Raw genomic sequence first — 26407 nt, forward strand, 5'->3', positions numbered from 1 at the left:
TCGTCTGTAGCCTTTTTGGCTGCTACACTGGTACTCATTTCACCGACCTCGTAAGGATGACAGGCTGAGTCAACCCCTGATATTAATTCAGCGGTGAACGGGGCATGAACTCAGGACCCTAGGATCCCAAGCCACCACCCTAACCGCTAAGCCAATGCCAGGAAATGGAAATGGAAATACCTGTCATATATGGGTGTACCAAACCCCTCCATGTCAGTATCTTCCCCCACATCTCCTACAAGCCCGCATCCTTACAACCACAACTCTTCTTTGTGTTCCCCTTTTCAGCATCCCTCCACTTTGTGTCCCCTCTTTCTGCACCTCCCTCTCACCCCATCCTCCCGAAGCTTCCACCTCACCCACACCCCCGCATAAATATGCGGACCTCAAAAATCCGAGGCCTCTGCTCCAATTTGACAGATCTCGCAATCCAGCCCACTTCTGATAAACCGGACATTCATCTGGTTAACAGAATGCTTCCTCCCACAAGATGTCCCTGACTCCTGACACAGGATGTCATATATATATATATATATATATATATATATATATATATATATATATATATATATATATATATATATATATATATATATATATATAAAACACAAAATCCTGGTGTTGGCGCAGTGGTTAGGGCAGCGGCTTGGGATCCAAAAGGTCCTGAGTTCAAGCCCCGTTGGGCCACTGAATTAATACACCAGGGGGTTGACTCAGCCTGTCATCCTTCCGAGGTCGGCGAAGTGAGTACCAGTGTACTGGGCCGGTGTATACCCCGGTTAAAATAGGTGTACCATATCCCTGTGTCGTAAGAGGCGACCAGGGTTGCGTCAGGAAGGTCATCCGGTGTAAAACATGTGCCAAATCACTATGCGGATCGTACGGATGATCCGCTGTGGCGACCCCTAACGGGAGCAGCTGAAAGAAGAAGAAGATATATGTATATATATATATATATATATATATATATATATATATATATATATATATATATATATATATATATATATATATATATATATATGACACGCATATTTTGCACATCAAATGATGGAATTCATACGTGATTGGCTTTTGTACAGCATTGCAATGTGGAAAATAGACTTCATAAATAAATGGTGTGGAATTAGCATAATAGTCAGAGTTATTAAATTCGAATCGATTTCAAAACTGACATTGTCGAGGTGGTAAACAAACTGTTTTTGTAAACAGCTGTTTGCTGCTATTATTGAACATTGTTTTTTTATTTGACTTCTTAATATGTTACTACTTTAGGACTGTCTGCCTTGTCTTTCACCTTACTCCCTCTTTCTCTTTGCCTGTTTTTTTTTGTTGTTTTTTTCTTTTTCCATTTTGTCCCACCCAGTATGTGAACCCAGCACTAGAACGACTCTCAGGTTTTTCACGGAGTGAGTTGTTAGGTCGGAGTGCAGCTGATCTCGACAGCCTGGTCCCGGGTAGTTCTCGAGCTGAGACGGCACAAGATGACCTGGAGAAGATCAACAGCTGTATCCAGCATGGCAAGGCATGGGGCTCATGGGACATTTGGCCTCACACATTTGCTTGTCACCCAAATGTTACACACATACAAGATGGTTAATGTTGGGGTTACACTTGGAAGTAATGAAGACAGTGACATTGTTGACTCGTATCTATATTTTTATGCTGCATGGTGGAATTTTTGCCACCATATTCCCTTTATGTACATTCCCTTTCTTTCCTTCTCCCAAATTTTTCTGCTTTTTCTCCAAATCCTCCCTCTTCCCTTTTTATTTTCAATCTGCTCCCATTTTCCCCAAACCATCTTTCACTTTCCCTCACTCTCAGTAATATATATATAACCCCTTAAAAGAATCACTTTTACCCGTGGTGACCAGTTGTCAACAACCTTCTTCGTATTAATGTTGAGATCGGGTAATTTTGAGGAAAAGGTTGAACTATTTTGAATTTTGTTGTACGAGTTAATTACTGTAAGTAAAGCTGTCGCACTAATTCCATGCACAGCATTTTATAACTTGTTCTTGAACAAATATTTACAATTCATTCAGAGTTGCTCCATGTGTAGGTTGCTCCTGCAACAGCTCCTTCCACCTAAATCAAAGCTAAGTTTTCCAAACCGTTGTGTTTTTCTGTTGTATTTTCGTCCCTGTGTTGCTGTTTGAGTCTTCATCCAATTTTCCATGTTAACTCATACCTTGTTGTGCTATATTATTGAATTATTTTTCGTGTTCAAGGCCTACTCCTCGGATAGCCGGTGAGCACATCCTCGTTGTTTTGATGTGTTTCTCATTCCAATTGTTCCCCCCCCCCTCATGTTTTTGTCCTTTCTGCCTTTTCAACGTTATCCTATTCCCCCTCATCACTTCAAAAAAAATCTATAAAAAAATCCACTTCAAAACACAATTCCATTCTGCTTGAATTTACTTCCACTTGTACTTCCTGTACTTCTGGTAATTATATTTATCTTCCTTTTTTCAATATCTTTATTGAAGGAAACATTTTTTCCTTCTTCCTTTAATACGTTTTTAAAATGTTTTAAAGTGCTACACTTTCCTTAATTCTCCATATTGAGTAGCCCACGTGTTATTTATCACGATCTATTCTTCCTCCTCTTCATCATCACAAGGCATATTTTTACAGCCCTGTCTTTCACTAAAGTGCTTGGTCCATCAATCCTCCTCCCACACTGACAGCACTACTGTTCTCTGTGCCTTCAACCAAAATTATTTCCACCCATCCCATGATCCCTATCTCTGTATGTCCAGTTTGAGAATCTTGAGAAGTCCAGATTGCAAAGGTTGTCTGCTCATGACAATCAACTCCCCTTCATGTCCTTTTATGATGTCAAACCCCTCCATGTAAGTCCCCTCCCCCACATCTCTTACAAGCCCGCATCCTTCCAACCACAACTTTTCTTTGTGTTCCCCTTTTCAGCATCCCTCCACTTTGTGTCCCCTCTTTCTGCATCTCCCTCTTACCCCACCCTCCCGAAGCTTCCACTTCACCCACACCCCCGCATAAATATGCGGACCTCAAACGTCCGAGGACTCTGCTCCAATTTGACAGATCTCGCAATCCAGTCCACTTCTGATAAACCGGACATTCATCTGTTTAACAGAATGCTTCCTCCCACAGGATGTCCCTGACTCCTTTGTGTCTCTCCCTGGATATTGTCACCTCCAATTTGATATGCCTAAACCTCGCCATTGCGGCAGAGTTGCATTTTGCATCAGTAACTCAATTTCTCACTGTCTTTGTATTGATATTACATGTCCCAATCCCCAGGAGTACCTTGAGATGCCACTTCCTCTCCGCTCGCACCTCTTTTTGTCTGTGTGTTTTGCCATCCTCCAAACAGCAACCATTGCATCTGTATCTCTCTCTGAGACAACATCAACCAACTTTTAATTACTCATCCCAACTCTTTCCTCCTCATACGTGGTGATGTCAATTGTCACCATGCAAATTGACTTGGTGTCTGTTGGTACATCTTTCACCAGCCATGGAACTTCAGAAAAGGACTTCTGTGACTCCGGAGGACCAACCCAAACTCATATTTCTCACAATGGCAAATCCTCCCTTCTGGACTTGGTGACAAACTTCTCTGCAAATGTTTCCTGCTTTTCCTCTGCTCCAATTGGTTCATATGGTCATATGCTTGTGAGAATCAACATCTCTCTGGCTATTCTCAGAGAAATGCTTCAGTCTGGTGAGTCTGGCATTTCACTCAGGCAGATTGGCAGTTACTGTAAGCAGCCATCTCACTTCAGGACTGGTCTGCTATATCTACTGCCACTGATATTAACCCAGCCTGGCAATTATATCACAGAAACCTGCTCTCTCATGCACAGATTCATCCTATCTCATCTTCAGTTATCCTACCCTTCTTTCCACTCATAGTACACTGAAGCTTGTGGTGAGGCAGTTGCTCTGAAACAACTTGGTTTCACTTCCTGGAAAGCACACCCAGCCAAAGGCAATCTCAGATCATTCCACAAAGCCAGCAACAAGTGTGTCTACTCTCAGGAGAGCCAGAAACCATCTCTCCAACCTCAAGATTGAACTTTCAAACTTGCCTCCCTCCTCTAAGACCTGGTAGCACGTTAAGTCTATCTCCGGAGTATGCGCTCTCTCCATCCGTTCCCTCTCTTCAAATGGCATGACAGCAGACTCCGCTCGCATGCCGAATGCCTCAATTTGGTGTTTGTTTCCAAAATATTGTGGCCACAACCACTTGCTGTCTGTACCCACCCTATCCAGTCACACTCAAATGCTCCTGGACTCTGTGTCTTTTGCACCTGAGAAGGGGGAGAATTTTCTTTCAACCCTCCTCAGGCAAATATAGCATTCCTTTCCTGTAATACAATAATTCTTTGCTGACTACTGTAGTAGCACCTGTTACCCACTATAGTACATGAGAGTATAGTTCTCATATACTTGTAGTACTAATTGCAGCATTTTTGCCTCGATCGACTCTGATTCTGCAGCTGGACCAGACCACATCAGCTCATCTGTGCTAAAAACCTGCTCTGCTGCTCTTGCACATCCTCTTTTTGCTCTTTTGACCCTATGATCTGCCCTCGGTCATCTTCCATATGATTGGAAGTCAGACAATATCACTGCATTACATAAAAAAGTGCAAAAACGGATCCCCTTAACTGCAGCTCTATTCGGGTTATTCCTGACATGTTTGTTCTTTGTTCTTTTCATACTTCTTTCTCATTTTTCATTTTTTTTCTATTTCTCTCTTTTGTTATCTATCTGTCTCAGTCGAAGTGAATTGTTGCAGAATTTTTTCTGTAATGCGAAGTGAATGGCTGTGTCTGCATAGGTTTGAGGGTTGTGGAGTAGCCGCTGAAACCCAAATCCTATCCAGGTTCCTCCTGATGACTCCGTCTTTGCTCTTTACTTCTTCAGGTTCCTTCTTGGTCTTCTATTTCATTCCAATCATCAGAAAGGTCATGGAATCCATCATCGTAGTTGATAGGAAATCTTTCCTTTTCTCCAGTGGCTCAATCTCAGATCACAGACCAAGTCACTCTACCTTGGACATGCTGCCTCCACTCTCCCAACAGTGGATGGCGGCCCTCAATGTTAGACATGAGGTTAGGGCCATCTCTCCAGATATATCATGAGCTTTCGATACCCTGGCACCCCACCTTGCTCGCTAAACTATCTGCCTACAGCATCCAAGGCCAACTCCACACATGGCTTTCTGACTTCCTCGACTCTCGTAGCCAACATGTGGCATTCATCGAATCATTTTATCTCCTCTCCCTGTCAAGGCTGGAGTGCCCCAAGGTTTCTTGGCCCAGTCCTATTCTTAATCTTCATCACGATCTCCATGACTCTCCGGAAAATCTCTTTTATCTCAATGCTGAAGAATTCACCTTTAAGAGAGGGAGGCAGCAGCCTCTTCCCTCTCCACATACCGTGACAAAATCACAAGCTGTTGAAACAATTGGAATATGTCTATCAATCCTGACAAAGCTCACTCTCACTATCTCTCTCCGAAAGGAGCGCATGGCAAACAATCCTCTTGAGGAAAAGGTTATATCTACTTTCTCAACAAGCCTCTTGAGGAAGTTCAGTCACTCAAACTCCTTAGTTTCACTATCAGCCATAATCTTTCCTGGGCAAAACACATTTCTGACTTCGCTTCAAAAGCCAATCACCAACTGTGCATCCTCCTTCATACGAAGTCCTTCCTTGGCACATATGAACAATTATCCACCAACAAGGCCTTCATCCATAGCTTGCTGGTGTCCTGCTCTCCCCTCTGGGCTGGTGCTTCTGTGTCACACCTTGCTCAGCTTGATGCTGTGGAAACGAAGGCCTTCAAGTTCATTGGACTCTCCTGTGATGAAGCTGGGTCTATGGACCTGTCACTTCGCCATCGCAGACAGGTTCGTGGTCGCTGTCTTCTACCATCTCCTTTCTGGTCTTGCACCCTTTGCTCTGCTTTGTCCTCTGCTGTTTTTTGCAGGGTGCATGTGGTCCACCATCAACCCCCTTTGGTGAATCTCCAAAAATCCAGAAACAATGGTTCACTGCTCACCTCCACTCATTCGTTCCTTTCCTCCCTCCAGTGTAACCAACTTCCACATTCTCTTCAATCTCATCCTTCCCTCAAGGTCTTCAAGACAGCTGTCCACCACTATCCCTGAAGCCCATATACTTCCAAATTTCCAGTTTTTCCTTTCTAGGAGTTTGCTTCTGCACATGCGTCCTCTTCTACACATTTCTCCCTTACCACTCATTCCTCCCTGCATCCCTTATTTGATAGCACTTTGCTACAGTTTTTGGTTTGGTGCAATGTTTTGTTTGGAACAAGCACTTTGGTACAATATTATGGTTTTTGGTTCAATATATCTGGACATTGTTGCTTCTCTTCGGTGCTCATCTGTCATGAATACGGTATAAACAGAAGCTCAAAATCCGAAGCATTGTTCGAGTTTGCCCTGAGGTCCCTAAAGTCTTGGGTTTATCTTCCTCCTCAATGGAGACTTCATGTAAGATTTATGGAGATTTATGAAGTCAAGTCTGAAGTCTGAGGCAAGGTCGAAAAGGGGGCAATGAATCTCCTCAATGGAGACTTCGTCATGTAAGCTGTCACTATTGGATATGGGACCGTGGAATTGATTTCCAATTTTATCCGATGGTAGTTTTGGAGACAATCTTCTGATGCAGGTCCATGTGACGCATGAGGTGCAGAGGATTTTTATTTTTCATCATAGATGGAATGATAGCCTGGTGTTGGCATAATGGTTAGGGTAGCGGCTTGGGATCCAAAAGGTCCTTAGTTCAAGCCCCGTTGGCCGCTTGAATTAATACACATCAGGAGGTTGACTCAGCCTGTCATCCTTCCGAGGTCGGCGAAGTGAGTACCAGTGTACTGGACCCGGTGTACACCCCGATTAGAATAGGTGTCCCATATCCCTGTGTCGTAAGAGGCGACCAGGGTTGCGTCAGGAAGGGCATCCGGTGCAAAACCTATGCCAAATCATTATGCGGATCATAACGGATGATCCGCTGTGGCGACCCCTAACGGGAGCAGCCGAAAGAAGAAGAAGATCATAGATGGAATGAACAATCGGTCCTCTTCCTGCAATCGGAGATATGCACACTGCGTCAAAGGTGGTAAATTCCGGAATTAATTAATTGATTTCTACGACTTTTACAATCTTTATTTTATCTCGACTGCAGTAACATTGATTATTTTATTGTGCTATTATCGTTATTGCCGACACGCTATTTTGAACACCAAAAATGTCCTCCGAAGATGAAATTCTTAATGTCTTGCTTTTTCCTCACGTGTCATACCAATGGTGGCGTGTTAATACTGTATTATTATCATTAATATTTTTATTATTTTGCCATTATCATTATTATTATTCATTTTCTTATAGGAACCTTGGGGGAAAAAACCCGCTAAACTTGGAAAAACGGCACGATAACGTAAAATGGTACTGAAGATGGCGTTGATGCTTTTGTTTTTGAAGCAGCCATGGAAAAATGCCACGATAAGCTATTTACCTTTGCACAGCATTTGTTTAAGGAGGAAAAACCCCTTGGTTAGGGGGCATATTATTAGTGTTATTATTGTTTTGTATTAACATTAATATTATGCTCTTACCATTATTACCCTTGCTGAAGAAGAGGGTATTGCATTTGGGTTTGTTTGTTTTAGTGTAGTCGATAGTAGAAAAATTGTGCAAATTATGATACAAGCATCAAATTTTGCATTTCTGTTCTGCAGGACTTTCTGATCAAATCTGCCCGATTGGCCATTTGAAAATCCAAATTTTGAAAAATTTGAAAAAAAATAAAAACTTCAAAAAAATTTGAAGTCACAGCTGGCTGAAATTCTTGAAGTGCAAGTGAACATCCCAGACAGAGAACCAAGGGGGAGATGCAGTCATCATTGATGGCTCAGCACTTATCATTGCCCTACCTCCACGCACTTCAAAGATATTTGATGACTATGCTAAAGAAGACATCATCCCAAAGGTGGAATCCTATAGTGCCAGGTACGAGAGGGTGGACGTAGTGTTTGATGTGTACAATAAGTCAAGTCTGAAGTCCGAGGCAAGGTCGGAAAGGGGGCAATGAATCAGAAGAAGAGTGACAGGAACCAGTAAGACCCCAAGTAACTGGAGAAGCTTTCTTTGAGATGACAGCAACAAGACTGAGCTGTTTCACTTCCTTGTGGAAAAGATGTGTGAAGCACAGACGACAAGCACAGTCATTGTCACAAAAGGAGAAGATGCCATTAGCAACACAAGGAAGTCACTGGATGCTGTGTCTCCATGTTGTCATGAAGAAGCTGACACACGAATATTTGTACACGCCAGGGATGCAACGACGGATGGTAGCAAGTCCATTATCATTAAGGCTAATGACACGGACGTACTAGTCATAGCAATATCAGTACTGCCATCCTTACAGGAACTCGGTCTTGAGAACATGTGGATTGCCTTTGGCCAAGGAGCCAAGGTGCGATGGATTCCAGTCCATGAGGTAGTTTCTGCAATAGGGCCTGAGAAAGCTAGAGGGATCCCATACTTCCATGCGTTCACTGGATGTGACGTCATGTCTGCCTTCCGCGGTAAAGGGAAGAAAACTGCATGGCAGACTTGGAACGTCTTTGATGATGTTTCTGAAACATCCACCAATCTCAGCCAGCATCCAACATTGATTCGTGATCTTGGCTTTTTTGAAGTTTGATTTTTTCTTTTCTTTCAAAGTTTGGATTTTCAAATGGCCAATCAGGCAGATTTGATTAGAATCCCCTGGAGAACAAATGTACCAAATTTGATGCTTGTATCATCATTTGCACGATTCCTCTCAAAAATTGCTGTTATCTGCCCCACTATTTGTCCGCACAGAACTTTCGTGTTTTTCTCTACAACCGCTTGTCGGATTGAGACAAAATTTTCACCTTTGGTGTGACTGCTCATATAGAATGTTTTAATGATAATTATGACGTCATAGGTCACGTGGTGTGGCAGCCATGTTGGAAAAATGGAAAAACTTTGGACCTCTCCAAAGAAAACCGCACCAAGGTAAAAATTGAAACTTGGCACATGGAAGTACTCCTCACGGGGAATGTGATTTTTTTTTGATGATGTCATCGGTGCCTTCGTTATGACATCATGATTGCACACACAGAACGCTGTATCTGATCAGAATGAAAAATTTTGAGGGTCATCTCAGGATAATTTGGTCCACAGAAAATTGATGACGTCATTGGTCATGTGGTTCGGCAGCCAGATTGTTTAAAAAAAAAAAAAAAAAACTTCAAATATCTTCTCTGAAATGGCTGAACAGATCGAAGAGAAACTTTACAGGTATGACCGCCTATCCATGAGGAACAAAACCTTCACACTAATGACATCATAGGTCACATGGTTTGGCAGCCATATTGAATTAACCCTAAAACCTTCAAAAAACCTTCTCAAGAATGGCTGTACAGATCGAGGGGAAACTTCACACACGTTCCCCAAGCCTTAGGGATACCAAGGTAGTCATGATCAATTGATAGGTCACATGGTCTGGCAGCCATATCGGATTGATCAAAAATCTTTTTAAAAATCTTTCTCTTGACCCACTTCATCAATAGACATGAAACTTTACAATTTTGATCTACTAGTGATGAGGAATGCATGTTTTAAATTTCAACCTGATCGGATGCATGGTCTGGCAGTCAGAATTATTATTTTTTTTTGATCTAGGTTATTTTTGATTTTTTTTGTTTGTTTGTTTGTTTGTTTTTAAAATAAGGCTCACTTGGCTGCGCCAGGATAGGTTTGGGGGTAGAGGAGTAGCAGCTGAAACTTTAATCCTATCCAGGTTCCTCTTGATGACTTCATCTTTGCTTTTTTGCTTGTTCAGGTTCCTTCTGATGTCTCCAATGACCAAATATCTCTATTTGGTCTTCCATTTCATTTGAATTGAATTTATTTTAATCCCATTGTGAATTTAATCGAATAATGAACGTCATCGGTCAGGGTCAAGTGTCTGATCAATGCGGGGCGTCTTGGCACCCTGTCATCACTGCCAGCAGTTATAAAGTGGCAGTTCTAATAATGTCCATTATTACCTCCACCACCGAAGGTGAAGGAGATTGTTTTCACCCCTTTCTGTCTGTTTGTTTGTCTGTCTGTGTGAAGGATATCTCAAAAAGTTTAGGATGGATTCGGATGAAATTTTGTGGACACGTTGGGTGTGTGACAAGGAAGAACTGATTTGATTTTGGTGAAGATCCTTTTCTAGACTTTCGATAGATCCGACTCCGAGAATTTTTGAAGTGATTCTTCACCATTGAGAGATCGGGCCAAAAACAATAAATCACACGATATCGCAAAAAGTTGTGGACGGATTCGGACGAAACTTCTTGTACATGTTGGGTGTGTAACAAGAAAGAATTGATTCAATTTTCTTGAAGATCTGAATCCGGATCCAGATCTCATTCTTTTTTTAAGTGATTCTTCACCATTGAGAGATGGGGCCAAAAATTATATATGGCACGGTATTTATATAATGTATTGGGCCCGATATGTTCTCGTGGATCAGGCATTGCATGGTGGAGGTATGCACTCCACTGAGCGCCCTTCTACTTAATTACGTAACACACCAGTACACACAAAATACACGACACAAAACTACAGGAACACCACACAAAACAAATCCTGGCAAGGATCTTCCATCTCTAATTGCTCTTTTTCTTGTTATTTTTGCAATGCCTTAGATTCATAAAGGAGCACATCTGAGGCTGTTAAAGTATATTTTAATGAATGAAAGGTCTTGTTACCTCTGCCACCAAAGGTGAGCGGAGGTTATGTCATCCCTGTCTGTTTGTCTGTATGTTTGTCAAGATATCTTAAAAAGTTGTGAACGGATTCGGACGAAATTTGCCGGACAGGTTGGGTGTGTGACAAGGACGAGATGATAAGATTTTGGTGAAGATCCATTTACACATCCAGCTACTAGAATTTTTTATAATGATTCTTCACCATTGAGAGATCGGACCAAAAACTATATACAGCACGATATCTCAAAAAGTTATGAACGGATTCGGACGAAACTTGGTGGACATGTCAGGTGTCCTTCAAGTTCATTGGACTCTCCTGGACGAATAATTGATTCGATTTTGGTGAAGCTCCGGATCCAATACGAGAATATTTTTTTCCTTTTTTCAGTGATTCTTCACGATTGAGAGTTGGGTGCCAAAATCGATATTTATACATATATCGCATGATATTACAAAAAGTTATGGACTGATTTGGATGAAACAAAGTCGATGAGTTGCTTACGTAACAAGAACAAACCGATTCAATAATTATATAAAAGAAAGTTTCAATAATATTTTTACTTGGGGTAAGGGTTGGGTTTGGGGGGGGGGTGGAGGTTTTCATGTGGGGAGAAGGGATGAATTTGCTATCATGCATTGGTATGCAGCATATAGCACAGATTTGCATCAGTTCTTGCAGGGGTGCTGCAGTCCCGCTGATGCAGTGCCTCCTGTATATGGAATAGAGCCTGGTTTGAGCAGGAATTTGGGATTTGTCCAAGGTGCTGACCATAGCTCACCTACATTTTGTGAAGGACACTGTGGGATATTTAACATCCACCAAGTAGTGCTGGCAGAGGGGATAGCCAGATCATCGGCAATCCAAGGGATGGCACACACATTGATTCCTCACCCTGTATGTGAAATGCAAGGATGGCAATTTTTCGCTGGGTCAAGATTCAAACCCAGGCTAGAGAGCTCAGAGGTGAGTGTGCAAACCTTTAGGCTATCCTGCCATACCCGAAGATACCATAACAAACAAACATAACAACCTTAAAGGAACTTGTTTTATTCGTCTGGATTTTATTTATTTATTTTTACTCCTCTTCAAACTGTTTTGTGAAGGTGTGCATCGTATATGGTTTCATGGAGTATGCACAATGGTCACCACATAGTGTCTGTGCATTTGCATTAACAAATGAAGGAAGGCCTTTGTGTTGTCCTGATTAGAAAAGGCATAATTACAGCGCAGCGACATCGCGCTGTTATATAATTGGCTATTCTGTCCTGTGTCTTCTGTCACACTTATTGTTGGGTGTGATGTGGGCGGAGATTGCCGGGTGAATTGTGGGCGGAGATTGCCGGGTGGATTGTGGGCGGAGATTGCCGGGTGAATTGTGGGCGGAGATTGCCGGGTGGATTGTGGGCGGAGATTGCCGGGTGGATTGTGGGCGGAGATTGCCGGGTGAATTGTGGGCGGAGATTGCCGGGTGGATTGTGGGCGGAGATTGTGGGCGGAGATTGCCGGGTGAATTGTGGGCGGAGATTGCCGGGTGAATTGTGGGCGGAGATTGCCGGGTGAATTGTGGGCGGAGATTGCCGGGTGAATTGTGGGCGGAGATTGCCGGGTGAATTGTGGGCGGGGTTAATGCGGAAGAGTGACGTTTTTTTGCTGAATCATTTTCTGTGCGATGCCGGGAGTTGATTTTCTAAGCAGGAAGTGATAATCTTCCTGTTCCGTTAGTTGTTGACGCGCAGCGTTGTAACTCTCTTTCTTCATTGTTTTTCACCAGAAGTGTTTTTAAAACGTCCTGTGAAGGTGATTTCTTCCTCTTTTTTGGTGACAGAAGTGGTTATTACAGCGCGGCGACATCGCACTGTTATATAATTGGCTATTCTGTCCTGTGTCTTCTGTCCTGTGTCTTCTGTCACACTTATGGCCGCGTACGTCCCTTTGATCTGAGGGCTGTAAATATAAATTTGTCCAACATCACAACTCTTCCCATCATGCATGCTAATTCACCGTGTCTACATTTAAATTTTATAACTGCAAAATTGTTTCATTATTCTTAACCTCGACTTTTACTGCCCCAGCCGCGCGATATCGAAGTATTCGCTTCTTGTTTCTTTTTATGAAAAGCATCATCTTTGGCAGTGTCATTTTCAAAATGTCAACAAATCCATCCTCTGAAAGCTAAAAATGATGGAAGTATGAAGGTGTTAGTTTTGGACTGTAAAGTGGAGGGAGGTGCATGTTTTTAACAGTTGTTCGGATTCCCTTTGATTTGCTTTGGTTTTGCATCCATTCTAGCAGGATTTTTGTGGTGAAAGAGGTCTTCCACCATTTGTTCCTTTCAGTGGGTTTTTTTTCTCATGCGGCTTCAGTTTCCTTCGTGTCTCTGTGATGTTTTGTAGCCGTTTGCACAAAGTTCACTGTCATGACAGTTTGTACGTCCCAGGATACCACCACTGCTGGTTCAGTCGTGTGTTGAATCACTTCTTAGCTGGATGTTCTTTCTGATTCCACATAATTCATTCATTTATTCATTTTTTTTATTGTCCACGTGACACATGGAAATTTCTCATCCAATGGCAATTCAAAATGGTACACCACACCCTTTTCACATTAGCATTAAAGATATGAGTTGAATTTGGTACCAATGATAAGAGGAGCACGAAGGTGAATGCCTGAACGATTAAAACAAACATGAAGTGGATGAGATGGGTCCCACGTTGTCCTGTGAACATTCAACACAGCACGTTTCTCATACAATGATAAGGTTTGTTTGTCGGTACTGTATTACATGCTGGATAATCTTCCTGGATCTTTCCAATTTCTTAACATTCTCTTTTGACACTTCACAAATGCATGGTACCAAATCAAATTGAAAGTAAGAATATTTTGAATTCAGGAACCTGATAGAAAAGAACCAAAATGCTATTATCGACATGAAACTTTCAATTCCTTAAAAACTACAATCTTTGGTTTGCTTTACCAGCCAATCTTGTTCCATTTCAATTTGTCATCGATCACCGTGCCCGAATACTTGTGCTCAGAAACTTGTACTATACAATGATCATGAATAATCAAAGGGGTCGTGGCCATCTGCTACCCGGCAAAACCCCAAAATCATTTCCTTTATCTCGTTGACCTTAATAACTAAATAATGACGGTCTCACCAGTTAATGTTTTAGTGTAATGCTGATTGTTTTAGTGTACGTCTTCCTGGTTTCATCGGCGGGTTAAATTTGTTTGGAAATAACTTGGAAGTGGTAAGGTTTGAAATTTTGTATGTGGCTTTGTGTTTGCCACATTCACAATAAACTCATAAAAATAACCTTTGAGATGAATTTTGATTTTAAATTATTTTTCAAGAAGCATCATCTTTGGCGCAACGGTCACCAGTTTGTGTTGATCTGTATGTGTTTCATAAGTCGTTTGTGTGAATTTTTGTTCCTTCCCCCCCCCCTTAATAAACCTAAGTTTATTGTCAATGAACTATGATAGGATGCTTATTTTAAGATGGTGTTGTATTTTATTGCTATTTTAGGTTCTCAGATGTGCAGTAGCAAACATTTTCCATGTCCTCTCTTTCTGAGATTCGACATGTAATTTAGGAATAAGCACTTGGTACCAGGTGACTTTTGCATAACACGTGTTTCTCTGTTTTCTACATCCATTAATCTGGTTCTAATTTTTGTTTATTAGCCTGTCCCCCACACGGGGGGAGACTGGTTTTTGCAATCACTTCTGTGTGTCTATCCGGGCCATAACTTTTTTACCTACCATTTGGAACAAAGCTTTATTAGGAGAACATGGAGACCTAAAATTTTAAGAATTTGCATATTGGGTCACTGAATTAGTTCACCAAGCAAAACCTCGAAGCTGATTGTCTTTCAGATCAAAAGGTCAAGGTCGCATAAAATCGTCAATTTTCATCCGATTGACTTGAAATTTAAACAGGATTTGCATAGTGGGTCACTGGAAGGTTCACCAATGAAATGCAAGAAGCTGATTGCGTTGAAGTCAAAAAGTCAAAGGTCAAGGTCACAAAATTGTCAATTTCTATTTGATTGACTTGAAATTTGAAAAGTGTTTGCATATTGGGTCATTGAAGCCGATTTCTTTTGACATGAAAAGGTCAAGGTCGCCAAAAATTGTCGTTGTTTTTTTGTTCGCTTTTTTCGTCATGTTTAGCAAGCATATGGAACAAGAAGAAGTCCGAATACAAAGCACAAGAAGACAGACTTTGCATTTTCAGATGCTTTCTAGTTTTAGTTTGTATTTTACATATATACCCACTATGTACATATTATAAAATGGATCGATTCATGGAGATGTTCACAATAACTAGCTGAAGTGCCCTTCTCTCAAACAGTTATCTTTCAGTTCATATAACCATATTCTGTGATAGTTTCATTATTTAATTAGTAAAAGTTGCATTATTTAATTAGTTTTTTAATTCGTTTCAAATTATATTATTTTGTGTGCACCGATATCTTTACGATTGAATTAAAGCTTAAGTTTCCCAAAAACGTCATGTACAGTACCACTTTAGTTTATAAAAAAAAAGTGCAATCCCTGGAGTTTTACGGCATATATATGTGTGTGTGTGTGTGTGTGTGTGTGTGTGTGTGTGTGTGTGTGTGTGTGTGTGTGTGTGTGTGTGTGTGTGTGTGTGTGTGTGTGTGTGTGTGTGTGTGTGTGTGTGTGTATATATATATATATATATATATATATATATATATATATATATATATATATATATATATATATATATATATATATATATATATAATATATATATATATATATGTTTATACATACATACAACATACGCGATCACTCCATTATAGTATGATGATGACAATAATTGTATTGATATAGCACCTTTTACCAATGCATACAAGGCATTCATACATATTATCGTACGTAAATTTGTAATGCAGTTGTGTAATTTTTTTGTTTTGGGGATAAATGATAGACATCATTAGTTAACAGGACTTTTTCCATTTCTTTGCAGGAGTGGCACGGTATTTTGTTTGGCCACCGCAAGGCTGGGGACTGGGTGCCTCAGCAGGTCCGAATTGCACCTGTTACAGCCACTGGAAGGTGAGCTGCCAGCCATATGTGAATATGTACAGTATATTAGCAGGGACCCACAGAACATCTGCACAATGTAAGATGTGACTTCAAGTCCCGAATTCCCCCCACCCCCACGAACCCCAAGTCCTCAACCCCTGCCTCCAAAACCCCAAGTCCTCAACCCCCGCCTCCAAAACCCCAAGTCCTCAACCCCCGCCTCCAAAAACCCAAGTCCTCAACCCCTGCTTCCAAAACCCAAAGTCCTCAACCCCCGCTTCCAAAACCCAAAGACCTCAACACCCGCTTCCAAAACCCAAAGTCCTCAACCCCTGCTTCCAAAACCCAAAGTCCTCAATCCCCGCTTCCAAAACCCAAAGTCCTCAACCTCAACCTCCACCTCCCAAACCCCGAGTCCTCAATCCCCGCCTCCCAAACCCCGCCTCCCAAACCCCGAGACCTCAATCCCTCCCTCCCAAACCCCGAGTCCTCAACCACCGCCTCCAAAACCCCGAGTCCTCAACCCCCACCTCCAAAACCCCAAGTCCTCAACCCCCGCCTCCAAAACCCCAAGTCTTCAACTTCCGCCTCCAAAACCCCAAATCCTCAACCTTCGCCTCCAAAACCCCAAGTTTTCAACATCTGCTTCCAAAACCCCAAGTCCTCAATCTCCGCTTCCAAAACCCCAAGTCCTCAATCTCCGCTTCCAAAACCCCAAGTCCTCAACCCTTTCCTCCAAAACCCCCAAGTCCTCAACCCCCACCTTCAAAACCCCAAAGCCTAAAACTCTGCCTCCCAAACCCCAAGTCCTCAACCTCCCCTCCAAAACCCCAAGTCCTCATCCTATGCTTCCAAAACCTCAAGTCCTCAACCCCTGCCTCCAAAACCCCAAGTCCTCAACCAACGCCTCCCAAACCCCAAGTCCTCAACCCCCGCCTCCTAAACCCCAAGTCCTTAACCTCTGCCTCCCAAACCCCAAATCCTCAACATTCGCCTCCAAAACCCAAAGTCCTCAACCCCGCTTCCAAAACCCAAAGTCCTCACCCCCCGCTTCCAAAACCCAAAGTCCTCAACCCCCGCTTCCATAACCCAAAGTCCTCAACCCTCGCTACCAAAACCCAAAGTCCTCAACCCCCGCTTCCAAAACCCAAAGTCCTCAACCCCCACTTCCAAAACCCAAAGTCCTCAATCCCCACTTCCAAAACCCAAAGTCCTCAACCTCAACCTCCACCTCCCAAACCCCGAGTCCTCAACCCCTGCCTCCCAAACCCCAAGACCTTAATCCCCTCTTCCAAAACCTGAAGTCCTCAACCCCCGCTTCCAAAACCCAAAGTCATCAACCTCAAACTCTGCCTCCCAAACCCTGAGCCCTCAACCCCTGCCTCCCAAACCCCGAGTCCTCAACCCCCGCCTCCAAAACCCCAAGTCTTCAACCTCCTCCTCCAAACCCCAAATCCTCAACCTTCCCCTCCAAAACCCCAAGTCCTCAACCTCCGCCTCCCAAACAATGAGTCCTCAACCTCCGCCTCCCAAACCTCGAGTCCTCAACCTCCGCCTCCCAAACCTCGAGTCCTCAACCTCCGCTTCCCAAACCTCGAGTCCTCAACCTCAGCCTCCCAAACCTCGAGTCCTCAACCTCCGCCTCCCAAACCTCGAGTCCTCAACCTCCGCCTCCCAAACCTCGAGTCCTCAGCCTCCACCTCCCAAACCTCGAGTCCTCAACCTCAGCCTCCCAAAGCTCGAGTCCTCAACCTCCGCCTCCCAAACCTCAAGTCCTCAATCTACAAATCCTAATGCTAAGGCTCAATCACCTCTCCACTCCAAGCCTTCAAACCCCTTCCACCCCCCCGCCCCCCAACCACAACTCCTCAACGCCCTAAAAGCCTCACCCTCCCTCCCAACTTGTCCCAGCTGTGCTCCCCAACTAATCTTCCAAACCCCAACTCTCTGTCCTCCTCCCCCCCAAACTCCTCCTGCTCATAAAAGCAAAATGGCATCGATCATGATATATTTCTTCAATACCTCATTGAACTGCAAAATATTTGAACTGCAAAAACATGAAACGGATACCATGCCGGAACGACTATGAACTGGAATGAAACCCTAGACGAGATGCCCATCCATGTGCTTATAGTGATGCTGGAATCAAACCCAAACTAGACACCCACCATTATTTGGGATTATTTTCAGATTAACCCACTTGAGCAAACTTTGGCTACATGCTCATTGTGATGCTGGAATCAAACACAGACTCGACAACCACCCCATGTTCTGGATCGGATGCTGGAATAAATTCATTCTCATGAAGTTTTTGATGATGGATCCTCTTCGAGGAACGTCTTTGTTGCACCCTAATTTCTCTATCTCTATCTCTATCTCGATATCGATCTCCCTCTCTGTCCTCTAAAAGCAAGATATTCTAGTTTTGTATTCTTAATTAATTTTCTGAAATTTTTAGAATTTGTTTTTCACTTGGAAGTTGTGGGTTACGAAGTGTAAATAAAGGTGGGAAAAGTCTGATTGAATACAACTTAATTCCAGGCGATAAGGCAACAAGAGGTGAAAATGTTGAAAGGGGTCTGTTGGCACTGTATGTGTAAACTGTCTACGTGTGTGTGTGTGTGTGTGTGTGTGTGTGTGTGTGTGTGTGCGTGCGTGCGTGCGTGCGTGCGTGCGTGCGTGCGTGCGTGCGTGCGTGCGTGCGTGCGTGCGTGCGCACAACACACACTGTGGCAAAAAATTGAGACACATTTGAAATCGAAATATATTTTAATTATAGAAGTTATTTATTCAACTGTATTATCATTTGTAAAGTATCGACATTGGAATTTCTTCAGAATATGCAAGGTTTTGAAAATGATATCAGTTAAATTGCCGCATCTCTCAAAAGTGCTAAAGTTCTGCCCATTGCTTATCTTTTCCAGGAATGTTCGTCAGTACATTTCTCTCAAGAGAGCCAGTTTTCAAAACAATAAACAGGTGAGTTTTTTTTTTGTGATAATCTCAGATAGTGTTTTATTGTAGTAGTTGTTTGTGGTGTTTAATTTTCAAAATAGTCCTATAAACTAAAAGATAAATGATTGAAATAAACAGTCATACCATTGTCCAAGGCTCTTAACTTGTACTCGCCTGTCACATCTTGCCTTGTGCTCATTATCGTATTCTCCTTCCAATCAGACTGATAAACTTAAGGAGGAAGATGATGGACAACCTCCGGGTATGGATATCATCATGGTTGCGGGTTGTTATTTTGCTGTTTCATTGGATGAGTGGTGGTTTGGGGCTGTTGCAGTTGTTTGGGTGTAAAGTTGTCTTTGAAAGTGTTCCAGTAAAGTTTGGGATCGGTACCAGGCAGTTATTGTGTTGACAAGGCAGGATTTGAAAATATGAACTCTTCCCAAATGAACTCTGAACTCTGTCTTCCCCCATTTTCAGACGGTTATCAACATAGACACAAGGACAGAAGAAAAGGCTCACTGGATATTCGTTCTATGACGTCGCGGGGCAGTGACGGTAAGATGCCTCGTGACTATCCAAGTGTCATTCATTCCTCTCGACACTTGCTTCGGATTGTGTGGTTTGTTTTGTAATTCATTTTGTGTGGAGCTGTGGGATATTTTTCATGACCGATATGAAACCTCCGTTACAGTTGCGATAACTCACTTCCTCCATCAGCGGTGGTCTTTTACATTTGCAATATGCAGGCCCCGAAGTTTAAAGCCAAGATAATTTGAATTATTTTGTGCCATGCTTTCAGATGGAAGGAGTTATCAGGTTCAAAAGAAAAGATTACTATTCAAGTTGCACATACCACCACCATCCACCATCGATGAGCAGTTTTTGTGTTGAATGTTGTTTTTGTGTTGTGCTACAAAAATCCATATTTTTTGGAAAATTGTTACATTCTTGATACCAGTTGTTCTGCTCTGGAAATATGTCAGTGAGACCACTAAGACTTGAAAGACTAGTGCATTAAGTCTTCAAAATTTTCTATTATCCATCCTAAATGTTCGAAAATGTTCATAATCCAACATTCACACATGCACTGCTCTCTGGAAAGACTCGTTAATTATCCTACTCTTTTTTTCACAATTTTTGTTCTTTTATAAGTCCTTGCCCCCACACCATTGCATCATTCTTTAACCCCATCCATTCTTGTGCTTTTGCAATAAAAGAAAAGAAAAAAACTAATTCATTATCCTTTCACAATGATTACAAAAACACTCATAGCATTTCTCTGCTTTCACCTTTATACCCCCACCACACAACTCCTAAGGTACATATTGTGTCAGGGTAGAGCTATGGTACTGGCTCGTTGGGCAGATTTGTTCTTTTCCTGCATCAAGATTTCCTTTCCACAAACTGCTGATAAATCTGACGGCACACACCCATTACACCAGGTTCAAACTACCTATGTATGCTGCATCAATAACAAAGTATAAAGGCCCATGAAAATGATGGATTGGAATTATTTTAATCAAAATATTCAAGGAGACTGGAAGATATGATGTTTTGTAGCAAAAAGTATTATTTTAAAACACTGCATGTGCAAATGTGACCCTATTTTCTTTATCTTCTGGGGCGTTTCATTTTGACGGTACAGCCTCGTGAAAGTCTGAAGCTTTGGCCAAGCGTCAGGTGCACTTACATCTTCTTCATTTATTGGACATCCTATAGGCGTAAATGGACACTCGTTTTACGCCGCGCACGTTGCACATCACGTGCAGCGAATTTCACCTCCCTGTGCCTTGTATTTATTATTATTATTTTTTAAAACACTTCCGTACACCGCCATTGAGGCTCGGTTTGCAAGTCACTGTCGACAATTCCAATAGAAGAGATATAGTTTTATGAAAAAAAAAATCGAGTTCCTTTTTTTATCCTGGAAAATAGACCGTAGTGAACACAGTTGTGCTAAAAGATTGACTTTCAAAACCATACTCAACTCTTCCTTATGAAGGGGGACAAACAAACAAATACACAAACAGACAAATAAACACTGTGTTTTATTGAGGTAGATGTCATTAAAATGGTTACAGTGCATCGGTGATCTACCCAGACCTTCTAGATTCCACGTTAGCTCATCATTTGTGGGCTGGTGTGGTCAGTCAATGGAATTCTGCATTTTAATTTTTTTAAAGAAAATCATGACTATGTTGGCCAAATATCATAATTAAATGTGATAAATGTGGTCATAAACTGCACAACAGTTGATAAGGACCATTTGTGAGATTATTTTGAGCTTGGAAGCATTTGGAGTTATTGGCTCCTTTAAATGGTAATTTTACTGTGCTTAAGAAAAAAAAAAATCCAGCAGCAACTCCCCTCCACCACAACCCTTCTTCCACCCCCCCACCCCACCCCCTTTTTCCCATCCTTCCCACCCTCACCTTTTCATCTATGAAACAATCAGGCGAGTGCAGTGCTGAGTGCCAAAGCTATGCAGCATATGAAACTGGAGCATAGAGTAGTAGGGATGGGAGGAGGGATTATAATTCATACAGCGATGAGTTTCTGAAGGAGGGAGTTTTTGATGTACCTGTTCAGTCCCGGACAGTCTGCATGTTGAACACAAATTACAATTTCCCTCACTAATGCAATTGTTGTCAAATATGTAAACTAAAAGAAACGTTTTTTGTTTTGTTTTTCATGTTTTTATTAATTTGGGGAGATTTTTGCAACTTTTTCAACATGAGCTCTTTCAAAATTATATACACGAGAAGCACCCGCTCCCTACGGGAGCCGTCAATGGGGTCATGTTATTATATTTATGCCTATTTTACTCCAAGGGGTCCTAGGATTACACACCCAAAAAATGGTTGCGATCGGTTCAGCCATTTTTGCGGTACCTGGGAACAAACAGACAGACAGACGGTGAATTATAGTAAGATTACCATTCCTGCTGAAATGACTTTTCAAAAAACCCCCAAAAAACAGCATTTTTTGTTTTTGTTAACATTATTGCATGATTTCTCTTGGGCGTTGTATGAACACAAAAATAAAAGTTTGCATTTCGGCCAAATTGAGTCTGCCCGAGTTTAAGTTCACGCAGGTTTGTGAATGTCTGATGTTTATTTGTCTACTCCAAACCAACGTTTGTATTTTCCTGAACGAAAGTTCAAAAGAGTTTTCTCACACTTAACGAACGAGGATTTGAAAACGTTTGGATGCACAAAATTAACTCGTTCGTTCGAAGAAACATTTGGCTCAAAGGCACACTCACTGAGTTTGTGTCACTCCTGTGCTGCGCATAATTTAAAGGTTGTCTCAAAACAAACGGGCTGCTGTAAAAACCTGCACAAGAGAATAAGAAGATTGCGATTGAATTGCACAAGGCTGTTTTTTCAGAGAAAAATATAACTAAACAAAATATTTGAATTTGGCACACTTGTAATTGATTAAATTCATTGCAAACGAAAATGCTTCCTTGAAGTATGGAAATACCAGCAAACATCCCCCCCCCACCCCGCACACCCTCTTTCCCTCCCACCCTCTCTGCCTTCCACCATCTGACCTCATGACATCATTGCTGTTGAAACTCTGAAGGCTATTGTGCATATAAATGAAACGGACTATTGTTGAGTTACTTTCTTCGTAACAAAGATGATCAGACTCAGAGTAGTGGAATGGTGAGAGCGTCTACTCTGAATCTGGGAGGTCACTGGTTTGAACTCCAGCTAAGTCAAACCAAAGACTTTAAAAATGGTATGTGCTGCTTCCTTGTTTGACGCTCAGAATTTAAATGATATGCATGGACAAACAACCATTTTTCAGGCTTGATGGGCCGAATGGCTTCTTCCTGGATTGAAGCTCCTTGGAAGGGAATTATAATATTCCTTGTAAGGGATGTAAAAGAATGTAAGGGATAAATGACAAATATAACTTACCACCCATTCTATGATCTTTATTTCCTTTTGTCCAATTTGAGAATTTGGAATCAGCATCCCTCCACCTCATGTCCCCTCTTTCCACCCCCCCCCTCACCCCACTCCTTCACAACTGCATGTCCTCTCTTTTTGAGTCCTTCCTCACCCTACCCATGCTTCCCCTCACCCCACCCCCTCAAAGCTTCCCTTCACCCCACCCACACAAACCTTCCCTCTCACCCCAGCACCTCAGAGCACCCCCTCACCCTCCACTGAAAAGCCCCCCTCAATCCTATACCCTCCTAATGCTTCCTTTCCTGTCCCTAACTGTGTGGACCTCAAACACCTGAGGTCTCTGCTACAACCTGACAGATCTCTCAATCCAGGCCACTGCTGATAAACTGGGCATCATATGTTTAACAGAATCCTGACTCGTTAGTGTCTTTACCTGATTATTGTCTCCTCCGATTTGATAGGCCTGAACTCCGCCCCGGCGGCGAAGTTGCACTTCACATCAATAACTCAATTTCTCACTGCCCATGTACTGAATTTCTCACTGCCTATGTACGCAACCTCCCAACCCTCAGGAATACCTTTCACTGTGACTTCCTCTCTGCTCCCACCTCTTATTTGTCTGTGTGTATACTGTCTTCAAATCAGTGGTGACTCCATCTATATTTCTCAGACACCATGGACAAACTTTTAATCACTCATCCCAACTCTTCCTCATAAGTGGTGGTTTCAATTGTCACCATGCAAATTGGCTGGGTGTTGGTACCTCTCTCTCACCAGCCGTATCATTTCAGCAAAGAACTTCTGTGACTCCACTTCTGTGACTCGATCTGTGAACCTTCCAACCCAGATTTTTCCCATTGGCAAAACCTCCATGCTGGATTTGGTGAAGACAAACTTCTGTGCAAATGTCTCCTCTGCTCCAATTGGTTCACCTGGTCATATGCTTGTGAGAGTCAATATCTCTCTGGCTATTTTCAGATAGCTGCCTCAGCACTGGCGAGTCTGGCAGATCGGCATAGACTGTAAGCAGCTATCTCACTTCAGGACTGGTGTCCAATATCTACTGCCCTTGATATCAACTCAGCTTGGGAATTCTTTCACAGAAACGTGCTCTCTCGAGCAGAGATCCATCCCATCTCATCCTCAATTATCCCACACTTCTTCTTGCCCATGGTACACTGAATCTTTCTCCGGACTATGCTCCCTCTCAATCCATTCCCTCTCTTCAAATAGGACCACAGCCAACTCCACTCATGAGAAGGCAGCATGCCTTAATTCTGTTTGCTTCCAAATCTTGTGTTCCTAACCCTTCCCTCTCTGTACCCATCAGGTCAGGTCAGGTATGGGAGCATTCGCCGAAGCAGCGCATCACTGCGTCCACTTTCCGCGAGTACTCCAGGGGCCTCTGTCTGGCCATTCCCCATGCCCCAATCATGTCCAATAGCTCTTGAATTCTGTGTATTTTGCATCTGGAGACGTTTCTGTTGATTGGTTTCCAAGCAGATGGAAGAATGTGGAGAAGTTTCTGGCAACCCTTGACTCTTTCTGCAACTGGACGGGATGGCATCAGCTCACATGTCAAAAAAACCTGCTCTGCTGCTCTTGCACATCTCCTTTCTGCTCTTTTCACCCTATCATTTAACCTTAGGTCATCTTCCATCTGCTTGTAAATTGCTCAACCTCACTGCTTTATATAACCTAGAACGGCACTCGTAAGAGCGCATACCTCAACCAGGCTGAGTAGTTTACGTTTTGTATCCCACTGATAGACCGGATCCTCTGATCGAAACCAAAATCTAATCTTCTTGTTCTTGTCATCGAACCAACTCATCCACTAAGTTTTGTCATAAACCATCCGCAACTTTTTGAGATATAATGCTGTATATCCTTTTTGGCCCTGTTTCTCATTGGTGAAGAATCACTTATAAAATTTAAAAATTCTCATATCCGGATCTGGATTCATATGTTCAGCCAAATCGAATCACTTTATTCTTGTCATATACCTAACCTTTCCACCAAGTTTCGTCTGAATCCACCCATAACTTTTTGAGATATCGTGCTCCATATAGTTTTTATCCCCGTAACTCAATGGTGAAGAGTTATGTAAAAAAAAGTCTTGGATCCAGATTTTAACCAAAATCGAATCAATTCTTCCTTGTCATACACCCAACCTATCCACCAAGCTTCATCCGAATCCGCCCACAACCTTTTGAGATATTGTGCTATACATCATTTTTCGTCCGATATCTCAATGGTGAAGAATCACTTTAAAAATTATAGTATCTGAATCCACATCTGGATCTTCACCAAAATCGAATAATTTCATCCTGGTCACACACCCAACTTGCCCACCAAATTTGTCTGAATCCGTCCACTACTTTTTGAAACTCTGTTCACAGACAGACAGACAGACAGCGATGAAAACATAACTTCTGTCCAACTTTAGTGGTGGAGTTTAAAAAGGTGCAAAAACTGATCCCCTTAACTACAGACCAATTGGCATAATTCCCTCCATCCATCCATCCATTGGGACCAAACTCTGTGCAGAGCGTTGGTGCTGCCAAAGCAGACTCCTTGGCTATTGGACACAATCCCGGGTGGGTCGCCACTCCGACACAGTATACCAGCTTGCTGGCTCTCATTTTGCCAACCTCGGAAGGATGACAGGTGGAGTCAACCCCACCTGGTATTAATTCAACATCCGAGTGGCTGTTTTGAACTCGGGATCATAGAAGCCCAAGCTAGTTTGAACTCAGGATCATAGGATCCCAAGCCCACCACTCTAACCATTAAGGCAACACCAGGCATAGCATAATTCCATTCATCAACAAGGTCATGGAATCCATCATCACCGTTGATAGGAAATCCTTCCGTTTCTCCAACGACCTCATCTCGGATCACCAATTTGGATTCAGACCAGGTCATTCTACCTTGGACATGCTGCTTCTCCTCTCCAGGTAATTGATCAAAGCCATCAATCTGAGACATTATTAATGTGTGGCTCTCAACAGAATCCTTTCATTTCCTCTCCAAAATAAGGTCAGGTCAGGTATGGGAGCATGCACCGGAGCAGCGTGTCGCTGCGCCCACTTTCCTCTGGTACTCCAGGGGCCTCCGTCTGGCCATCCCTCAGGCAGATGCCTGGCCCATCCCCATCTCCTTGAGATGCTGATCAACTGCTGCAACCATGAGGCACGTGGTTGGCCCATTCGCATCCTCCACTCACGAGACTCCCTTGCTGAGAGAATCTGGTGAGCAGGATCAGCATCAGGAAAACTAGCCACATGTCCATGCAGCCGCAGCTGACGCTCACGGGGGGCTATGCAGGTAACAAATCTCATTTGAGTCTCTCAGCAACCGCTCGTTGGACACAAAGTCCGACCAGCGATAGCCAAGGATTCTCTGAAGAGACCTGGTGCCAAAGGAATTTAGTCGCCGTCACAGATCCCTGGTCAAAGTCCAAGTCTTTCATCCATAGAGCAAAACTGGAAGCACCAAGGACCTGAAGACTCGGATTTTTGTCGTCCTACACAGGTACCAGCAGCACCAAACCCCATGATCCAGTGAATCCATGACTCCCCAGGCCCAACCCAGACGTCTATTGACCTCAGGCTCACAACCGGCAGAGACATGAGTATCACTGCCAAAGCA

At 42.7% G+C, this 26407-nt stretch overlaps 1 protein-coding gene across 4 annotated transcripts in view; it reads left to right on the forward strand.

The window, feature by feature from the left end:
* Nucleotides 1–26407, forward strand: part of LOC147021967 (high affinity cAMP-specific and IBMX-insensitive 3',5'-cyclic phosphodiesterase 8B-like) — a 207075-nt gene that overhangs the window by 122245 nt on the left and 58423 nt on the right. For 3 of the 4 annotated variants that reach the window (XM_085892462.1, XM_085892460.1, XM_085892463.1), the window contains 5 exons: nt 1367–1525; nt 15817–15905; nt 18800–18854; nt 19053–19092; nt 19311–19388. In XM_085892462.1, the coding sequence (XP_085748588.1) occupies nt 1367–1525; nt 15817–15905; nt 18800–18854; nt 19053–19092; nt 19311–19388 (421 nt within the window). The remainder of the gene's footprint in view (nt 1–1366; nt 1526–15816; nt 15906–18799; nt 18855–19052; nt 19093–19310; nt 19389–26407) is intronic. The other variant, XM_085892461.1, reaches the window with a different exon arrangement.

This window comes from Eptatretus burgeri, chromosome 8 (assembly GCF_056783735.1).
Source record: "Eptatretus burgeri isolate ZD-2024b chromosome 8, Ebu_testis_v1, whole genome shotgun sequence".
In the NCBI taxonomy this organism is placed as follows: domain Eukaryota; kingdom Metazoa; phylum Chordata; class Myxini; order Myxiniformes; family Myxinidae; genus Eptatretus; species Eptatretus burgeri.